The sequence below is a fragment of the Dermacentor albipictus genome, unplaced genomic scaffold (genome assembly GCF_038994185.2).
Source record: "Dermacentor albipictus isolate Rhodes 1998 colony unplaced genomic scaffold, USDA_Dalb.pri_finalv2 scaffold_17, whole genome shotgun sequence".
NCBI classification, from domain to species: domain Eukaryota; kingdom Metazoa; phylum Arthropoda; class Arachnida; order Ixodida; family Ixodidae; genus Dermacentor; species Dermacentor albipictus.
The window spans coordinates 6,801,154-6,821,000 of record NW_027225571.1 but is presented as its reverse complement, the minus strand read 5'-3'; the positions used below and the strand labels follow the sequence as shown (position 1 = coordinate 6,821,000).

Below are 19,847 nucleotides of genomic sequence, written 5' to 3'. Positions count from 1 at the left end.
GGACGCGGGCATGCACTCTGTGACAGACACTAACATTGATTGATTGATTAACTGAATAGACTTTCTCGCCTGCAACAGCAGCGGTGGCAGCGAAGCCTGAGGAAGCCAACCAGCTCACGTTTCGGGTGCGCAAGAAGCGGTTCGCTTCCTCACTCAAGCAGCGCTTGCATGATCTGGGACACCATTTCAGATACTGGGTTAGTACCGGTGCATCAAGTGCTCCAAGTTCTTCGTGCAGAAGTGGTCACTAGTCAAGCACGCGCGGAACTACACGGGAGAGCGCCCCTACTGCTGCCAGTATCAACGTTCTTAGACATGCTTCAGTTTCGCAGCTCCCTATACGAGCCTACTGGCCGACGTGGCCGCAGCGGCGGTCACTGCAACTACCGGGGCTGCAGTCGCGTCTGTCGTCACGCACCGCGCGTCGTCTGCTCCTGCTGTGATGCGTCATTTGCACCAACTGGCCTGTGGCGTTTATCCGTCGGTAAATGTAGTTTAGATAAGCAGCACGAGTTTTGTGACAAACCTGCAGCGCTTAAGTAACAGCGACTTTACTGTGCCGATGTATCTGTATCAATGTGTCCCGTCTCTCTTCGCGCGTGGTGCTTCGTCTACTATGATGGGTGCGAATCCGTCGTTTGCCCCACATTGTACCGCTTGCTCGCTAGTGAATGTGATTTAGCTACCCGCTCAAACTTTCATGGCAAAGTTAATGGAAAAAACGCATTTTCCTGTGCCGACTTTGAAATGCACGTGTGGCTGGCGCACCGAGGCTGTCGCTGTACGGGGCAAATGAGCGGCCGGTCGTGACCATTCGGTTTTCCAACCAACTTTTCCTAGTCAGAAGCGCTGAACTGGTCGGCTGAGTGCTTTTTTCTAGCAGTGTATTCATACCATGTGTAATAAAGACGAGCGCCTGTATATCGTCAGCGGTATTAAGAACGTGTCGCACGCAGCTCGAGATTGTAAGGTGCACCAAATGCTCCTCTTCTGCTGGTAAGCTAACCGCCTCTCATTGTTCTAATGCATAAGCATTTTTTTTTGGCGAATACCTTCTGCAAGATCTGTCTATCACGCGAAAGGTATAATACCTTGTATCGACACGAAAATGCGTCATTTCCGAAGTTAAGACGTACATTAATTCGTTAAAGTAGTGTAAATGTTGATAATTCGTATCTGTATACGCTATGAACAATAAACAAACGAAATTCATATCTGGAAACTGAATGTGCTCGGTGAATTTCTCCACCCGCCATCGGTTCCATGTCTAACAAATCAAATTTGTGCATGCCTTTCTACTTGTCCCTCACGCATATAAAGATATGTAATTCAATGTGATCAGCTGGAATTGAAAGAACCAATTTGACTACTGAATATTCGTAGGTCAAAGGATTATTTTATTTTCTAGGAACAAAATTGGCAACGAACATTGCGAAGTCTTTTATTTTTTGCTTGAAAAACCTTTTTTCAAAGTAATCTTGCATTTTTGACTGTCTGGTCATGTGCACGTGCTCTGTAAGCGGTCGTTTATTCTTTCTTTCTTTCTTTTTTGTCAAGTAAATGCGCATGATCACAGAACACTTCATTAGTCTCGTCAACGACTACAAATCTTCACATCCAAATGCAGGTATTCGCGGACGGTTTCTCCAGCCTGACTGGGGTGTTCCAGAATAAATAGCAGGGAGCAGGATTCACTAAAGTGTGATGAATTAATGTTTAATTCTGCACGCGTTCAGTAACGGTGAATATGCCAGGATTGTTTTGAACGACCTCATATGTCTGCCAATAAGAGGCTTGGGGCGCTACAGAATCACATACGTACATTTGAAGCCACAGGCATTTTCCTTCATCGTGTTGCCTACACTTATGTTTCTGTAGTCGCTTAAGGTTGTGTTCGGAAGCTTGCTCGAGCAAAGTTGCATCTACAGCAAGAAATAACACGTTCATAATATTTCGCAAGTACTGCACTACACGGTTTGTGGTGAACATATGGTCCTGTATGTCGCTGTTTTACTTTGGCTAGATGTTAATTATGCTCACCCGACCGTGCTTAATTGCCAAGTCATGTGCTTCTCTGGGGGGGAAAATTTCAATTATGCTTTTTAGGGTAGTACAGCCGCTCGAAATCGCATTTTGTGGATTTTGTGGCACCTTTTGTTACGGCAAGTTAGGTGCGATATTCTTCACGGACAACACTTTCCATAATTGAAATGAACTGACCTACGAGTTGCTTCATGTAAAACGATTCAGATATCGCTGCTGCGTGGCTTCGTCTTCAATAAATACACGCTTTCAGTGTACAGAAGACAAAATCACAGTCGTGAGGTTGTTGATCACAGCCTGTAGCGCATATTTCAAAGGCAAGCGCAACAATGTTCCGAGTACATTTGGTTTCAAACCTGCATGAAGTGCATCCCTGCAAGCTTAAATCGAAGTGCCTGTCAACTCTCAGATGCTTCTGTTGGAGAACTTCGCTTTTGCATCACATTTCTTGGCTTTGAGATGTGTTCGTGAAGACCGATAATAACTATAAGTCGTGGAATCACGCCGAGAACACGCGTCCATGTTTCCAGTGAGTAATCAATATACATGTATATTTGTTCTAAAGAATTAAAATATAGACCGTCGTCCTCAACATGACGTTCACCCAAGTCGGACTTACCTGTGGGGCATTGTTTCTTTCGGCGGAGCACGTGTTTCCATATATAAAACTCTCTGCCGTCGTCGCGATGAGAAAAAAAAAATAGTGGCCATCAGCCTCACGCTGCATCTGGCCGCTCGAGCAGCCGTGGGCAAAGGCAGGACTGCACAGGAAACTTCTTCCTGTGATGAGACGCCCAAACGCGTCTGCGCGAAACTTTTCACTGGCCGCACGTCACACGACGCCAACCACATGACCACACTAGCGACAGACAAAGCAGCACCACCAAAATAAAAACAGAAATGAAAGCAGAAGCGAAACCACAAATGGTAGAAGTGACGAAAGACGCGATCGCAGCGCTTCTGGTTCGCGTGACCACCACTTCGGCCACCTCCCTAGCGGAGCTGGGAAACTGAAGTAATGTTGAATTCCAATGGCAGATCCAGATCAAGTTTTTCTGCTCTGTCTGGAGCAATCCTATTCCAATGGCAGAATGGGAGCGTGAGCTGTGTGTTCCAATGGCAGATTGGGACCAGCCGCTGATCCCGGATTGCTCCGTGGAGCAAAAATATTTGCTCCACCGAAAGTCGAAATCTGCAGATTTGACCGGAAGTCCTCGTGACGTATTTCCTTCACCCGCCTCTGCTTCCTGTCACGGTCGCCTGTTTCCGGTCGCGGACATGGGAAACGTGGACGACGCTTCGCGCTGTGCGATTTTGTTCGCGCTCCAAGACAGCTCCGACTCAGACAGTACAATTTCCAAGTCGAGTGATGATTCTTCTGACACGCACACTGAAATGGGGTGGTGGGTTGCGGTTCCAAGCGCTTGTTCGGATGGATGGATGGATGTTATGAGCGTCCCCTTTGGAACGGGGCGGTGGGTTGCGCCACCAAGCTCTTGCTACTATACTGCCTAATATTCTACCTAGGTTAAACAATGAAAAAAGACAAAAAAACACTATGAACTACCATGCCCAAATTTTCTGACCCCCTATTGCGAACTGTGCTTTTGTACGTCTCCGTCTTTTGTCGTTTCCCTAGTTTTCTTCCACCAATCCTCCAGTCGCCTCTTACTAATGTCTATTGCGGACATGTTTGCTTTACCACTGCTCCCTCTGAACCCAAGGGCTTCAAGGAGGCCAGTGGTGCCTAAATCGACTGCTGGGTAGACGTCTTCACATTCTAATAAAACATGCTCCGTAGTTTCCCTCTCTCTATTCTAGCGCCCTCTCACTTGATTTTCCTGTACTAAGTGCCCCTGCGGGAGCGCACGCATTCCCTTCGCAGTTATGGTGTGAGCAGATGAGAGCGATCGCAGTCGGAGCGACGCGCTCCGTTCGTGATCCGGCCGAGCGCTCGCGATCTACCATTGGAATTCAACATAAGTCTAAGAACGTTGGTCAGCATTGCTCACTAGGCCTCCTTCGGCGACGCTTCCTGTTACAGCATACACAAGCGTGTTCACAGCGGCGGCCGACCGTACGTCTGTATAGCCTGCTACAAGGCATTCACCCGGTGTGGCAACCTGTACCGGCATATGCGGCCACGCACGCTATTCGAAATTAGATCCCCTAGTCATTCGTGACAAAAAAGTGGTCTTGTGTCCCTTCGTGTGTCCTTCGTGTATAGGTCTGTCCGACCAGTCGTCAACCACCCCACATCTTGCTTCTCGTATGCGAACATACGTGTTCCAACCATCGGCTCTCTCAGCAGTGTGCGTTTGTAGAAAATGCCTGCGGCAAGCGCGATTAAACAGCCACTATCAGACGAGTGCAATTGCGCTAAGTACTTTGCGCCATGATGAAAGTTTGACAGGGAGTATTACCATCTCCTATGCGACTCTGTGTAACATTGCATCGCCACAGATTGCACAAAGCTGAACACCTTCCGACAACTGAGACGAAGAAGCCGACTAGTGCGGATGCGATGATTTCGTCTTCTGGTTTATTCAATGATTTCGGTTGGATTCTTTCCTCGAAACCGAGTAAATTATGTGTTAATGGACGCAGCAAGTTGTGAGGACTTCACCGGTACCGGACGATTCACGCTGGGTGACTTTTTTGACGTTTTACGAGTGTGTGAAGTTCCGACTACGCTGCGGCACAGCCAACGCGGTAGCTAGGCCTGGGCCTAGCCCTGCTACCACGGGCCAAGATGGAGCGCAGGATGGAGATCGTAGAGGGAGAAGACATCTATGAAGAAGAAGCAAGCAGCCTCGGCTGGATGACGGCATATGGCCGTAAGAACGGCAAGGGGATGAGAGCGGCGACTACTACCCGCGAAGGCAACCCAAGACCTGGTGAGCGAAAGGACGGACGTCACACTGCCGCCCAAAGGAGCATGTACCAGCGCATCTTCGCCACCTCAAGGCTCCCTCGACTGCCGAGGGACACGTATCGCATCATCGTCAGGCCGAGGAGCGGCCTGAACGTGTCCAAGGTTAAGTCAAATACATTTCGAGCAAGCCCTAGCCATGGCAGCGGCCCTGGCTCCGGCCGAAATCGAAACACCATTTGCCCCAACGGTACCCAAAACATCTATGTGGTGTGCTACTTACGAGAAAAATGCGTGCGCCTACGTAAAGGCACAGCAAGTCGGGCTAGGCGAAAGCATGAATCGGATCTCTGTGTACCCGGCTCCCACCGACGACACGTGTAAAGGTGTAATACGGAGTGTCGACGTGGATATCAACGATGCTCAACTCCGAGCAAGAATCGTGAACCACCGCAACCCAGGAGCCACCGAAGCCAAAAAAATTAAGAACGCCACGGCTGTGGTAGTATTGTTCAAGGGTATGAAGGTGCCCAGTTATGTGTCTTGCGGCGCGAGCATGTTTTGCTGCACGCTATACAGGAGGCACACGGAGGTTTGTTACGGCTGCGGAGGTTTAGGACATCGTGCCGACGTTTGCCCTAACCCAAGCAGCTAATGGTGCCGCACGTGCGGACAGAAATCACCAGCGGACAATCATCAGTGCATTCCAAAGTGTTCGCTATGCGATGGTCCACATCCCACTGCGGACAATGTAAGCAAACACAGATTTCAAGTCCCCTTCATCGTCAGAAGGAGAAAACGCCAACGCCACCGGCGCGCCGAGGAGACGCAGGTGGCCCGAGGAATGCAGTCACGCGACTCCAGCGTATGTACCAGCGTCGCCAGCACCCTCGGAAGAGGTCGCTCCAGGACGCCATCTACTAAAGCCCCTTAAACTTCGTAAATTAGTGCCACGCTTTGAAGAATGCCGCCTCCTCCTAGCGCGCTCTGGCCGAGGCCAACGCCGCGTCGCTATTGGCCTGATAGCATCACATGGGCCCGCGCGCCGTGCATCAACGCCATTTTTGCTCGAGAAGCGTCTACGGAGTGGCGAGGAGCACATGTTGGCGCCGTTGTTACGCTCGAGCAGTGTAGGCGGCGTCACGGTCGAGGAGGGAGCTTGAAAGAGAGAAGAAACGAGGAGGAGAGTGTCACTACTTTACGAAGATCAAGGGGTTTTACCATCTACGCGGCGGCGCGACGCCAGGCGGAGCTGCTCCCGTTCCAGAGGGCGCTCGGCATCTCGAACGAGATTTCAGGAGGAGCTCACCTGGGCGGATCGAGTCGCGAAGACGCCCAAACCCAGAAAGGTAACGCGGTCGGTATCGCCAGAGCATAGAGCAAAGCCTAAAATTCAACTACTACGTCAGGAGATTACTAGTCTCAAAGAAGAGCTATGCAAGCAGAAAGTTGCGCAGGCCATTCAAAGCAGGGTCGAGGGTGCGAAAGCGGCGGATAATGCCGTGCAGAAAAGCACGCAGGAACCCAAAGTCGAGGTCAGCAAAGCCAAACGTAAGCCCCCCATCTCCACTTGAGGGCGACTCGGAGATAATCGAGTCGGAGATTGCCGGGGCGGAAAGCTCGCAGAACAAAATGCTCGAAGAGTTACTTAGGATTTCCAAATAAAATCAGGCAAGCATTAACCAGCTCGCGCAGCGCGTGGGAGCACTTGAGAATAAAGTAGGAGCCATAGAAAATAAAGTAGTAGCAGTTGAAAACAAGATGGCGGTAAAGGACAAGTCGAAGGTTCGTAGGCAAGCTGCAGCTAATGGCGGTACTGGGATGGCCCCGAAGGGTCATCAAAATCTAAAGTAGCAAAATAGCGGGCACTCAGAAAAATCTAGTATAATTTGGTAGTGGAATTGTGCTAGCTTTCAACGGTGCAAGACTTCGCTGCAACAGTACATTACAGCTGAGACCAAAAGGACGCAAGTAATTTTGCTACTGGAGACACTTTGTGTTACACCCACCCTCGCCGGCTACAAATCGGTGGCGGCAAGGGGGGAGTCCAAGAGAGGTATAACTACGCTAGTGAGCAAAAAGCTCGCATACGTTGAACATGACATTCAGCCAGGTCGCGGCAGAATGGAGGCGCTTCTTGTTGAGGTTATCCCCAACAGCTGGCTTAAACAAACGTGTTCATCCTTAATGTTTACAGCCCACCATCCGATCAGAGACAGTCTTTCCACTCCCTGTTTATGAAGGCGGCTTTGCTCGCTGGAGAGTCACCGTTAGCAATCGCGGGAGACTTCAACGCCCCACACAACGCATGGGGGTACCTACATCAGGCAGACGGCTTAGGGCCCAAATCTAGCGCGGGCCGTTGATGACCTAGCGCTAACAGTCATCACCGATCCCCGTTTCCCCACGAGACTGGGCACGTCGGTGGCTAGAGACACAACCCCCGATCTCGCCCTTATCAGAAATGCAGAGCAAACAACCTGGGATAACAAGCAAGAAAACCTGAGCAGCGATCACTTCATCATCAGTGTTACCCTACAGGTCAGAGCCCCCCAGGCCACGGAATTTAACGTGACGGACTGGGATGCTTTCCGTAAGCTCAGAAAGGAGGACATGGGCGAATACGCCAGCTTCAGCGAACTCATCGAGACACTCAGAGCAGATGTCGAAAAGGCTACAAAAACTATTCAAACCGAGTTCGAGGTTTCCAGGATGGACCCGCACCTCGCACACCTCTTGGAAGCCAAAGCCTCTATTTTGAGGCGAGGAAAATACGAAGGCTTAACTGGAGGTTGCGAAAGAGGGTTGCTGCACTTAACCCGGAGATTTAACAGTACTGCACCGAGTTAGCTAGGCTACAATGGGATGAAACCTGTTCAGCAGTCGATGGGCGCATGCGCACAGGCGGAAAATGGAATCTTCTTAAACACATGCTAGATGACACGCAAACCAAAAGAAATCAAAGACAGGCATTGTGCCGCCTCATTCACAGGCACAAACAGGAACCGAACAAACACTCTTAGACGAGGAAGCCAATAGATATCTCCCGCTAGGCGCAGCACACTAAGAGGAATATCCCAACATGAGAATGTGACACGGTAAATGAGCTCGATGACCCCTTCACGGAGTCCGAAATCAGAGCAGTACTTCACAACTTAAATAGCAGGTTGGCCTCAGGTCCAAACGGCATCTCAAACAGACTGCTAAGGAACCTGGATGATAGATCAATTGAGCTACTAACGAAAGAGGTCAACAAGACTTGGGAGAACGGATGCGTCCCGGACGAGTGGAAAGTGGCCTCGGTTGTGCTTATCCCGAAGCAGTGTAAGCCCCTAAACCTTGACAACCTAAGGCCGATATCACTAACCTCTTGCGTAGGCAAGGTAGCGGAGCATACAATCCTCCACAGGATATCGGATTGCGTAGAACGCAACGAACTGTTCCCACACAACATGGTCGGCTTCAGGCCTGGTCTTTCCACACAGGATGTAATGCTACTCCTTAAGAAGCACATTTTCGATAAGAGCACTAGGGATGTTAGGGGCATCTTAGCACTTGACCTGACGAAGGCCTTCGACACCGTATCTCATCGATTTGTCCTGCAGGCCACGGCCAGCCTAGCTGTGGGAGCAAGGTTTCACGCTCTTGTTACATCATTCCTCATGAACAGAACAGCCACTATCAGGATTGTGCAACTCAAGTCAGATGAGTTCACACTAGAGGCCAGAGGCACTCCTCAAGGAGCAGTCATCTCCCCCTTACTGTTCAACATAGTCATGAAGGGCTTATCGGAGACGCTCAGATCACTTCCTAATATAAGCCACTCGCTATACGCGGACGATATCACGATTTGGTGCGAGAGAGGATCACTCGCTGAGGTAGAGCACGCGCTACAATCAGCCCTAGACGCAACGGAGTCCTACCTGGAAGACACAGGCCTCCAACTATCCCCAAACAAATCTGAATTGTTACTGTACAGGCCAGCCAGGCAAGGTGTTAGGGGGCTCACCCCGCTTAACCAACTTCCCAGATCCCTCTTTGCAAGAAACGGGCAGCCCATTCCTCAAGTCGAATCTATCCGAATCCTAGGATTACTGATTGACGCGCGTGGATGTAACGCCAAAACGCTCACGCGCATCACGGCCAAAACCGAGAGCATGCTCAGACTCGTTGCTAGAGTATCCGGACGAAAGAAGGTACTAGGTGAAGACAACCTCCCCAGGATCCATCACGCTTTCCTAATGAGCCGCATCAACTATGTAGCCTCGGCCCTTAACTGGACCAAAACCGAAAAGAATAAGCTTAAAGGGGTTGGGACACCAAATTTTTAGGCTATAAAAAGCATGTTGCAGGCTGCTTCCGTATGCAAGGACACCCAGAACGAGGTATCGGACGCTGCAAACATTTCAAAATAATTTTAATTCAGCTCCAAAAAGTCATTAAAAACTCCTTCTCGTAGTCGAGACCCATCGCTAGCGCGGCAGCTACTACGTCACAGAGGAGGAACGAAAATATTGACGTCATAGCACACCAGCACAACAACGTGACGTATGATGAGTAGCGATGAAATGCCGATTACGGAGCCTGCTGAGCCGCGCGACCGAGCATAACCTCCACTATGACCGAGCTACAGGCATATAGAAATCCTTTCTTAATGCAAAGAAGGGGTAAGGCGTGCAGACACAGACACAGGAGGAGAGAAGTGGACAACACGAACGCCGCACGGCGGCCCGCGAATGGCAAACTGCGTGCAGCGAGTTGCCGTGCCGACGGGCCTTTGCACGTTTGAGTGTAAAACAGTAGCCGGCCGACTCCGAAAGGGACCAGGATATGCGGCGTTCGTGTTGTCCGCTTCTCTCCTCGCATAGTCGCATAGTTCGGCAGCTCGGAGCGGTCTCTCGTTCGCTTGGCCTTTCTCAATGTGAAGGCCCGTCCACGTTACCGGCACGGAAACTCGCCGCACGCCGTTTGCCGTTCGCGGGCCCCCGTGCGACGGCGGTTTTGCTCGCGAACGGCCAGATTTCCTAGCTGTAGAGAGCACGGGCCCGGGACCCATTTGTGCGGCAGCCGTACGGCGAAGCGGCCAATCAGCGTCCGAGGAGTGGTCACTCTGTGCACCGACGGCAGCTTCACCGCCTCTGATCGTTCGGCGCCGCCGATATCGTGGCTAGGCCTTTTCCGGTTCACTTCGAAGCTAAAGCTTACGGCGCTTCGGAATGAATCACCGACTCTCACAAGCCGCAATATTTTCTTACCGTTGTTGTCGCTCTTCGCAATAATTATAATAATCGCGACATGCACTTCGAATCGCCAGTTGACCTCTGCTGGCAGAGCACTCGTATGCGCGAGCAGACGACGCAGCATAGTTTTACGTCACCATTTTTTGTGACCCACGTAGACCAAGCCATGTTCCGTTTCCTCCTCTGTGACGTCATAGCATCCACCGGAGCCCAGAAACCGAAACCGAAATTGCTCGGTATAATAATGCTATTATTAAATTATTTATCGGATATATATGAATCCCGCTGTGTGTATCGTGCTCCCTGAAGCATGACGCAACGTTTGAATCAACAAACGCATGAAGGAAAATTTTGATGTCTCCACCCCTTTAACATTCCCATGTGGAAGAGCATCAAAAAGTTACTGGGGTTACCAGTAACCACTTGCTCGGACAGGTTAAGCAAACTCGGTATGCACAACGACATTGATGAAGTGATCGAAGCGCAGGTCACCGCTCAGGTAGTCAGGCTCTCGTCAACCACGGCAGGGAGACGCATCCTAGACGAGGCCTGCATGGCTCCAATAATTCTCAATGAGCGGAAAATCACCTTATCCAGGGAGGCACGGGCAACCTTTGTGGTCATTCCCTCTTCCCTATTCCCTCGGAATATGCACCCGCAATACAATGTAGGGAATCGAAAAGCCTGAGCACGGGTGATTTTACAGAAGGCCAGCGAGAATCAAGATTCGACTGTATTTCTCGACGCGGCTCAGTATGGCAACTCCAGCACGTTCGCGTTGGCAATCATTGAGGGCAAAGGGGAATTACGCTCCTCGGCCTCGGTTAGGTTAGCTACGAGTGGAGTCGCGGAACAGGTCGCCATAGCCCTGGCCATGACCGACCCCTCGCGCACCAACGTTTTTACCGACTCACGAGCGGCCATCAAAGCTTTCGAATCGGGTAACTTAGCCCAAGAGGCTGCCTCCATTCTGGAAAAGAGAACAAACCCTGGCACTCACTTCATCTCTTGGTTTCCCGCCCATACGGGTCCGCACGTTCATCAGAACATACCTAACCTCAACGAGCTTGCCTATGACCGTGCGCGAGATCTAACGCGCCGCGGAGGTATGGAGGCCTTATGGGGACAGGATGAAATCCAGCAGAACGATCCGCTCCTTACTTTTCACGAGATAACATCCACTATCGGCTTAGTAGAATGGCCTATTCTCTTCCTCACCCGAAGTTAGACAGGTCTCAGTCAGTTTCACTTAGAATCTTCCAGACGGGCTCATTCCCCTCGCTGGGCTTTCTCAGCCGTATCTACACAGACGTCGATTCCAGCTGTCCGGACTGTAATGAGATTTATTGTTCCTTAGCGCACATGCTCTGGCAATGCCCCGCGTTACCCAACGGCCCTCTATCCAGCGAAGCCGACTGGGAAGAGGCACTCCGGAGCCCATCGCTCCAGACACAACTAGAGGTAATCCAGAGGGCCCAAGAAAGGGCGGAACATCACGGTATTCCTGCCCCGACTTGGACGCGGCCAGCGGCCTCCGCGGTTCCCCGATAGGGGCCCACGCTGAAGCTCCTCAGGATCAAATAAAGTTCACTGTCTGTCTGTCTGTCTGTCTGTCTGTCTGTCTGTCTGTCTGTCGGTCCGTCCGTCCGTCCGTCCGTCCGTCCGTCCGTCCGTCCGTCCGTCCGTCCGACTCCCAGAGTGGCCTACAGACGCAACACTAATTTTAAAGATGTTCTTGTGCACGCCAAACTACAGAAAAAGAAGAAGTTGGGAACCAATCCCTGTGGCCGCCCCAGGTGCTCTACATGCAAACACATTCAATTTACTACTACAGTAAAAAGTACAGCGTCGAATTACACACACAAGGTAACTTCGTCTTTCACCTGCACATCAAGAAACGTAGTCTACTGTCTAGAATGCGCCGCTTGTAGCAAACAATACATAGGTGAGACTGGACAACAAATTAATACAAGACTCAATGGTCACCGCGCGGACACAAAACACAATTTACCCAAAGCAGTAGCCAGCCACTTTAATGAACATGGGCATATGTTTGACAAAGCAAGGCTCTATATAGTACAAACAAATTTCCGTTCCCCTCGCGAAAGGAAGTATACGGAATCATACCTCATACACAAGTTTAATTGCCTACACCCGACAGGAATTAATTTGGCACGCGGCAACTTAGAATCTTTAAAAGCTGTAACTTAAATCTGAAACTCTCATATCATCAACCAATACACAAAACACATTAGGCCACCAGCCAACTTTAATTCTTAACCTCACCTACTCTTCCATTTCGAAAAAATTTTTTCCTGCCTACTACTCAATTTAATGTACTCTTTCAGGTTTTTACGTCTATACCAACTGTACGATCCCCTTCTTCCATGTACACTTGCCCCCTTCTGCGCGCGTCACCCTCCTGTTTGTTATACCGGTTTCGGCCCCCCTCCCCCTCTCCCTTCCCTCCCCCCCTTTTTTTATCTTTTTTGTCTTGAAATCCCCTAGACAACACATTCCGAAGTCAATATGCCTTTTTCTGCGCCTCAACCCAGAGTATCGCCATCTCTGGATGCCGCCGTAACGACACCTACGTTAAGCGCGTGGGGCAGTGCCCCTTGAAAGACCATGCCGCTGCCTTTCAGTCACCCCATACATTGCACCGCAGACTCCTCGTCAACACCTTAACTATTTCAAAATTACTCGGCGTATTACTACTATGCTACTCAAGTCACTTTCAAATCATGTTTTTTTTTGTGTGTGTGTGTCTGGGTTTTCTCCTTTCTCTTTTTTTTTGTCTTTTGTGTTACTCGCGCGCTGACCGCTTGACCGGCCGTTTTAATGCCTCAAAAACATGCCGCGAACGACTCCCCCTGAATACCTCCTAACCTTTCGCATCCCCAACACGCTCCCAAGTCCCCGTATTTCTTAAAGATTTCACTTTTCTCTTTCTTTTTCTTTCACTCCCCCCTTTTTTGTCTGTCTTGGTGCCGCCCTGGCTCCCCCCCCCCTTTTTTTTCTTTTTTTCCCCTTTTTTTCTGCTTCTATTTCTTTTCATTTCTCCTCGCGTGCCCTCTCTCACGCTCTTGTCCCCTCGTCTTGAGAATGAAGCGCACAGACGTCGGACGACAGCGCTTGTTTCCTCTTGTAATCTCTCTCTTTAAAACCAGCCGCCAGCGACAACACCCGCACGTGACGTCACTGCACTAACCCTTTAAAACTAACACGCCGAGGATGACGAGGCCGCCTTTGCCGAAGATAGGTCCTCCTATCGAAACATTGGCCAGCCTGTCTGAGGCACTTCATCCCTGTTTACAAACTTTATACCTCGCGATTGAGTATTCTTCTTCATCCCTCTGGTGCTGCAGCCAGTTTAAACGGGGTATATACGATAATGTGCTGTGTTCACACTAGGACAGTTGCAGGGGTGTCCTGACCCTTTTTTTTATTTCAACGAGAATTTTGCGCGAAATATAGAAATCACTCCATACATAACAACCGAGCTTATTTTTCCAGCGCATATGCTGCTTTGTTTCATCGTGAAAACGTCTCACCTCACTTTTTTTGCTTAATCAAAGAACACCAGTGGTCCCCTTGTAGCGCTGCACTTGGTTACTTCATGCAAAAAGTGTGTTATAGCAAGGAACATAAACGACTTTGCGACCGCGCCGCTCCAAAACAGGGCTCGCGGATCGCTGAACACAGCCCATTGCCACCCCCCCCCCCCCGTTCATTTCTTTGTTCATTTCTCAATGTGGACAGAATCTTGCAACGTGTGTTGCAGAAAACAAGGGATAACCTGTCAAGGAGATCGCAAGTACATTTTAAATTTTTGTGTGGAAAAGCGGGCAAACTGTGGACCTGTTACGTTTTTTTTCCTTGAAATCTGGCCTCCGAAATTCAAAACAGAAACTGACAAAGACTGATTGTACTTTGCTGCGCATTCAGAAAGTCGTAAAGTATGCACAGAAATAATCGCGAGCGAAAATCATAGGACATTAAATTAAATAATTCTTTATGGAACAAGGAATTGCTGAAGTAGACCTATTCTCGGGCTTCTGGTAAAAAGCCAAGTTTGTCATGTGAACGAGAAGAGGAACCGATAGGCTGGATCTTTGTCAGTCACAGCCACTTATGTGATGTGTTGTTCATGCTGTCAATAAGTGCAAAAAAGATAATTTGCTTTTACAATGCTGTCTTAATCTAGTATAAAAAAAAGACGCACAAGTTTGCTTATTTTTTAACCTTGTTTCAAAGTCTGGACGTACTGTAGTTGCGCAAGCTACTACTTGCAGCTTGTCTCAAGACGTTTTTCATGCTGAAACAAGCACGTGCGCTGATGTCGTCCTTTCTGCAACTACAGTGTGAGGGGAAAAAAAAGGAGACCGGAGGAGTACGCTACTCGCCCCGGTGCCTCCCTTGACTATGGCGTCGTGCTGCTGAGCACGAGGTTGTGAGTTCGATTCCCAGCCGCGGAGGATGCATTTCTAAACAGTACGAAGATGCAACTACGCTTAACTGCGCAGCAAGGGCAGTACTCACTATAGGCGTTGCTGGCGCCACCTAGCGTAATGAAGCTACGGTGAACATGAATTTTTGCAAGCTTCCATGGGGTATGTATGTATGTATGTATGTATGTATGTATGTATGTATGTATGTATGTATGTATGTATGTATGTATGTATGTATGTATGTATGTATGTATGTATGTATGTATGTATGTATGTATGTATGTATGTATGTATGTATGCATGCATGCATGCATGTATGTATGTATGTGTGTATGTATGTATTTGTGTATGTGTGTATGTATGTGTGTATGTGTGTATGCATGTGTGTATGTGTGTATGCATGTGTGTGTGTGTGTGTGTGTATTCATGCATGCATGCATGTATGTATGTATGCATTTCGTTTGTGCGTCCTGTCTATGCATACGATTATTCTGGGACAAAAGCTGTCCTACGGAATACATCTCAGCACTGACCAGGGAAGTTGAACGCCTCACGCGCGGAAACATATCAATAAAGGGGGCTTTCTCCCTCATCCAGCCTCCCAGCTCTAGCTCCGGTTGATGGTGATATGATTATTTATTTAATTTCCGAAAACAGCCGATCATGTTTTTTTACGATTGATCAGTAGGAGATGTCACTGAGGTGTCAAGGGGATTAAAGCAAGCAAGTGATATTTTCATTGCGAAGTGAAGGCCAACAAACAAGAAAGAGGACATAGCCGCACGACACACATATACACACTTGTGTGGATGCTCCACGATCGGTATTGGCACCCTGTGCCAATACGGATGGTGGATGAATGAAAACAAAAGGTTATTTCTAAACAACCTAATTCTGGTATGGCTTTCCAGGATTACACTGGTCCTTACTGCTATCGTCGCAGAAAAGTAGCGCTTGGACTTGAAATAACTTCATCTACATCTTTCCGCCGTTTATAGGCCAGCAAAGCACTTAAATGGGTGGAGACATGAAAATTTTCGTTCATGCGTTCTGCAATTAAAGCGTTGCGTACATGCTTCAGGAAGGACGATACACACCGTGGGATTCATATATACCCGATAAATGATTTATTAATAGCATTACTATACCGGGCGATTTCGGTTTCCGTTTCTGGGCTCCGGGTGATGCTATGACATCGTAGGAGAGGAAGTGATTGATTGATTGAAAACTTTATTATTCCACCGAGCTGGGGTGCCCGCCTCTTAATCTACACGTAGGTAGGGGGGGGGGGGGAGGAGACGAAGCAGTCCCCGCGCGTTGAGGACGGTGGGTCTTCACGGCCTGAACGGCCAGGCGGATTGCTCGACGCTGGTCGCCTTCAGCTTCAATTTTTAGCAAAAAGGTACGCTGGACCATATAATATGGTAGTGTGCTGGCTCCCCATGGGGCCAAGGAAAACATTGACAGTAGAAAAGCCAGGGAGGCCTTGCTCCAGAGCGTAGGAGAGGAAACGCAACACGGCTTGGCCACGTGGGTCACAGAAATAGTGACGTAAAACTATGCTGCGTGTCTGCTCGCGCATAGGCGTGCTCTTACAGCAGAGGTAAACAACTGGCGATTCGAAGTGCATGTCGCGATTATTTTAATTCTTGCGAACAGCGACAACAGCGGTAAGAAAATATTTCGGCTTGTGAGAGTCGGTGGTTCACTCCAAAGCGCCGTAACCTTTAGCTTTCAAGTGAACGCGGAAAAAGCCTAGCGACGATATCGACGGCGCCGAACGATCAGCGGCGGTGAGGTTGCCGTCGGTGCCAGAGTGACCACTCCTCGGTCACTGATTGGCCTCTTCGCCGTACGGCTGCCGCACAAAAGGGTCCCGGGCCCGTCCTCTCTACTGCAAGGAAATCTCGCCATTCGCGAGCAAAACCGCCGTCTCACGGGGGCCCGCGAACGGCAAACGGCGTGCGGCGAGTTTACGTGCTGGTACCGTGGACGGGCCTTTACACAGTGAAAAACGCCAAGCGAACGAGTGACCGCTCCGAGCTGCCGAACTATGCGACTCGCAGATGCTACATCAACGGCTCTCCGCGACAGCGCTGTGGATGTCTCGGTTAGCCAGGGGCCAGGGTTAGCTCGGTTACAGTGTTCTAGAAGCCTGTAGCACAGAGAAAGGATTTTTAGAATGACAGTAAGCTAAGCTAGTTGGTTAGGATTCATAATGCAAAGGAGGAGCAATTGCGTTCAGACACGGACACAAGAGGAGAGAAGCGGACAACACGAACGCCGCATATCCTGGTTTCTTTCGGAGTCGGCCGGCTAGTGTTACACTCAACGTGTAAAGGCCCGTCCACGTTACCGGCATGGCAACACGCCACACGCAGTTTGACGTTCGCGGGCCGCCGTGCGGCGTTCGTGTTGTCCACTTCTCTCCTCCTGTGTCCGTGTCTGCATGCCTTACCCCTTCTTTGCATTAAGAAATGATTTCTATATGCCTGTAGCTCGGTCATAGTGGAGGCTATGCTCGGTCGCTCGGCTCAGCAGGCTCCGTAATCGGCATTTCATCGCTACTCATCATACGCCACGTTTTTGTGCTATGACGTCAATATTTTCGTTCCTCCTCTGTGACGTCATAACTGCCGCGCTAGCGATGGGTCTCGACCACGAGGAGGAGCTTTTAATGACTTTTTGGAGCTGAATTAAAATTATTTTGAAATGTTTGCAGCGTCCAATACCTCGTTATGGGTGTCCTCGCATACGGAAGCAGCCTACAACATACCTTTTATAGCCTCAAAATTTGGTGTCCCAAGCCCTTTAACAAGACCTTCCAACACTACGAGAGCTTTCTCATCCAGATCTATTTTTTTTTGCGAGGTCAGCAGTCTTTGGCTTCTTCTACGTGATTGCGTTGTGCGCACTGCAAGTCTTTTACGCCGCTCGTCTTCGTCTTCCATTTTCATTATTTTTTCTCACCCTGTTCCATTTTCGATGGCATGGTATATGCTTCCATACTTCAGAAATTGCTTTTTTTTCTTTGCGTTGGTGAGGTAGGCGACAATTTCTTACGGTCTTCTTAATTTCATGCATCGTGCATCCTCGAGGTCCGCCGGCCCTCGAGGATGCACGCGCTGTGGACGAGGAAGCAGCAGCAGTAGCACAACCGGACTAAACCGATGCAGCGTGTGCTCGACCTCCCCGCTTTCTACTATGTGGCCGGCTCGTCCTCGCTCGCTTCGATGGCCATGGGCAGCGTCATGGGCTACTCGGCACCGGCGCTGGCCAGCATGGCGGCCGGCGGTATCCACATGACGCGCTCCCAGGAGACTTGGTTCGGCTCGACGCTCGCCGTGGGCGCCCTCGTGGGCAGCCTGGTGAGCGGCTTCTTCATCGAGTGCTTTGGACATGTGCGGCCAATCCAGCTCTCGTCGCTGGGGTTCGTGGGCGGCTGCCTCTGCATTGCGCTGTGCGACGCCAGCCTGCCGTGGATGTTTGCGGGCCGCGTGCTCACGGGCTTCTGCTGCGGCCTCGTCTCGCTCGCAGTTCCTGTGTTTGTGACCGAGATCAGCCCGCCCCACGTTCGGGGCCTCCTGGGCTCCGGCGTCCAGTTGGCCATCACACTGGGCGTGCTGGCCGTCTTCGTGTGCGGCAAGTGGCTCAACTGGCTGTCGCTCGCACTGCTGTGTACCGTGTGCCCCATAGTCATGGCCGTCGCTATGGCGTTCACCGTCGAGTCTCCCCGTTGGCTTGTGGCCCACGGCCGACGCGACAAGGCGCTCGAAGCTCTACGATTTCTGTACGGCCCAAAGTTCTGCGCCGAGGCTGAGTGTCTGACCATCGAGGCCAGCTTGCTGCGTCAGCCGGCTACCTTCAGAGATCTGCTGCAGCGCAGCTTCTCGCTGCCGCTCGCCTACACGCTCCTGCTGATGTTTTTCCAGCAGTTCTGCGGCATCAACGTCATTACCTTCTACGCGGTCAAGATATTCGAGTCGTCTGGTTCCGAGATCTCGGCTGCCGACTGCACGATTATGCTGGGCGTGGTACAAGTAATCTCGTCGCTCGTAGCGTCACTGCTCATGGACCGCGCGGGTCGCCGCAGCCTGATGCTTGTCTCGTCTCTAGTTGTGACGGCCAGCCTGACGGTGTTGGGCTTTTTCTACTATTACAAGGACATGGACAATGGAGAATTTCGCCATCGGTATCGGTACGTGCCGCTTGCGTCACTCACGACGTATATTGCCGCCTTCTGCCTCGGCATCGGCCCGGTACCCTGGGTCGTTATGGGTGAGATTCTATCACCCAGCGCCCGCGGTCTCTCCACCGGCGTCAGCACCGCCTTCTGTTTCTTCTGCGAATTCCTTATCACCAAGGAGTTCCATGACCTCGTCCGGCTATTCAACTTTTCCGGTCTCTTCTGGATGTTCGCTTTGGTCACTGTTGTGCAGGCTATCTTCGTCTACATGTGCATTCCAGAGACTAAGGGAAAGTCTCTCGAAGACATCAGTCAGACATTCGAGAGCGTCCCCGAGTTCGGCTCCAGTGCCACTGAATTGCATACAGTTCCGACTACGCATTCTTTCGAGGGTGACACAGGGTAGGGAAGGTGCCGGCTCCCTGAGTATGCAGCTGGCACGTGGCAAAGTTCTGTCGGGCCGGCATGCACTTATCCTAGCACCGTGATGAGGCTGCCTGGACCAATAAGTCGTGGCCTAATGACTGCATCGAGCCAGAGACCTCCTTGCGAAACGTGCGGAGTATGTGGTCCTAGCAGGACTGCAACATGGCATACAATGCCTAGTTAAGTCTGTGCTTGCTTTATTAATAAACAAGACGTGACGCAGAAGTGCCATACAGAGCTAAACAAGTTTAGACCTTTAATGCACTATTTCTGCTGTGTGCATGGTCTTCAAGTGCTATAACTGCGAGTGTAAATTAATGTTTAAGCGATATGTAAAGAGACAGTTGCTGTGCCAAAGGCTTCTTGATTTTCAACCACGATTAGTTATTTCGGCTGTGGATTATTCAGTCTGAGGCCAACGCTTCTACAATTTGTACCACGAGCGAAATGACACAATGCCAACCGCGAGATAGAGCTAGTCGTTCTGTATCTAATTCCACAACGTGCATTACTACAACATACAGAAAGGCAGTTGCGTATGACAAAGGAGGAACAATTTATTTTTCCAGGCAACATTTTTCTTTCACTAATATCATAAGAGGAGGAGGAAATAACTTTATTGTGTCCTG

The 19,847-nt window shown here is 50.1% G+C and overlaps 1 protein-coding gene across 1 annotated transcript; it reads left to right on the top strand.

The window, feature by feature from the left end:
• Nucleotides 1-17,752: 17,752 nt before the first annotated feature.
• LOC139051980 (facilitated trehalose transporter Tret1-2 homolog) lies at nt 17,753-19,446 on the top strand. Its single transcript, XM_070529044.1, has one exon. The coding sequence runs from the start codon at nt 17,777-17,779 to the stop codon at nt 19,196-19,198; it is 1,422 nt and encodes a 473-aa protein (XP_070385145.1). The 5' UTR covers nt 17,753-17,776; the 3' UTR covers nt 19,199-19,446.
• The last annotated feature ends 401 nt before the right edge of the window (nt 19,447-19,847 follow it).

Coding starts and splice junctions, on each gene's coding strand:
- LOC139051980 (XM_070529044.1), top strand. CDS start 17,777: ATGCAGCGTGTGCTCGACCTCCCCGCTTTCTACTATGTGGCCGGCTCG.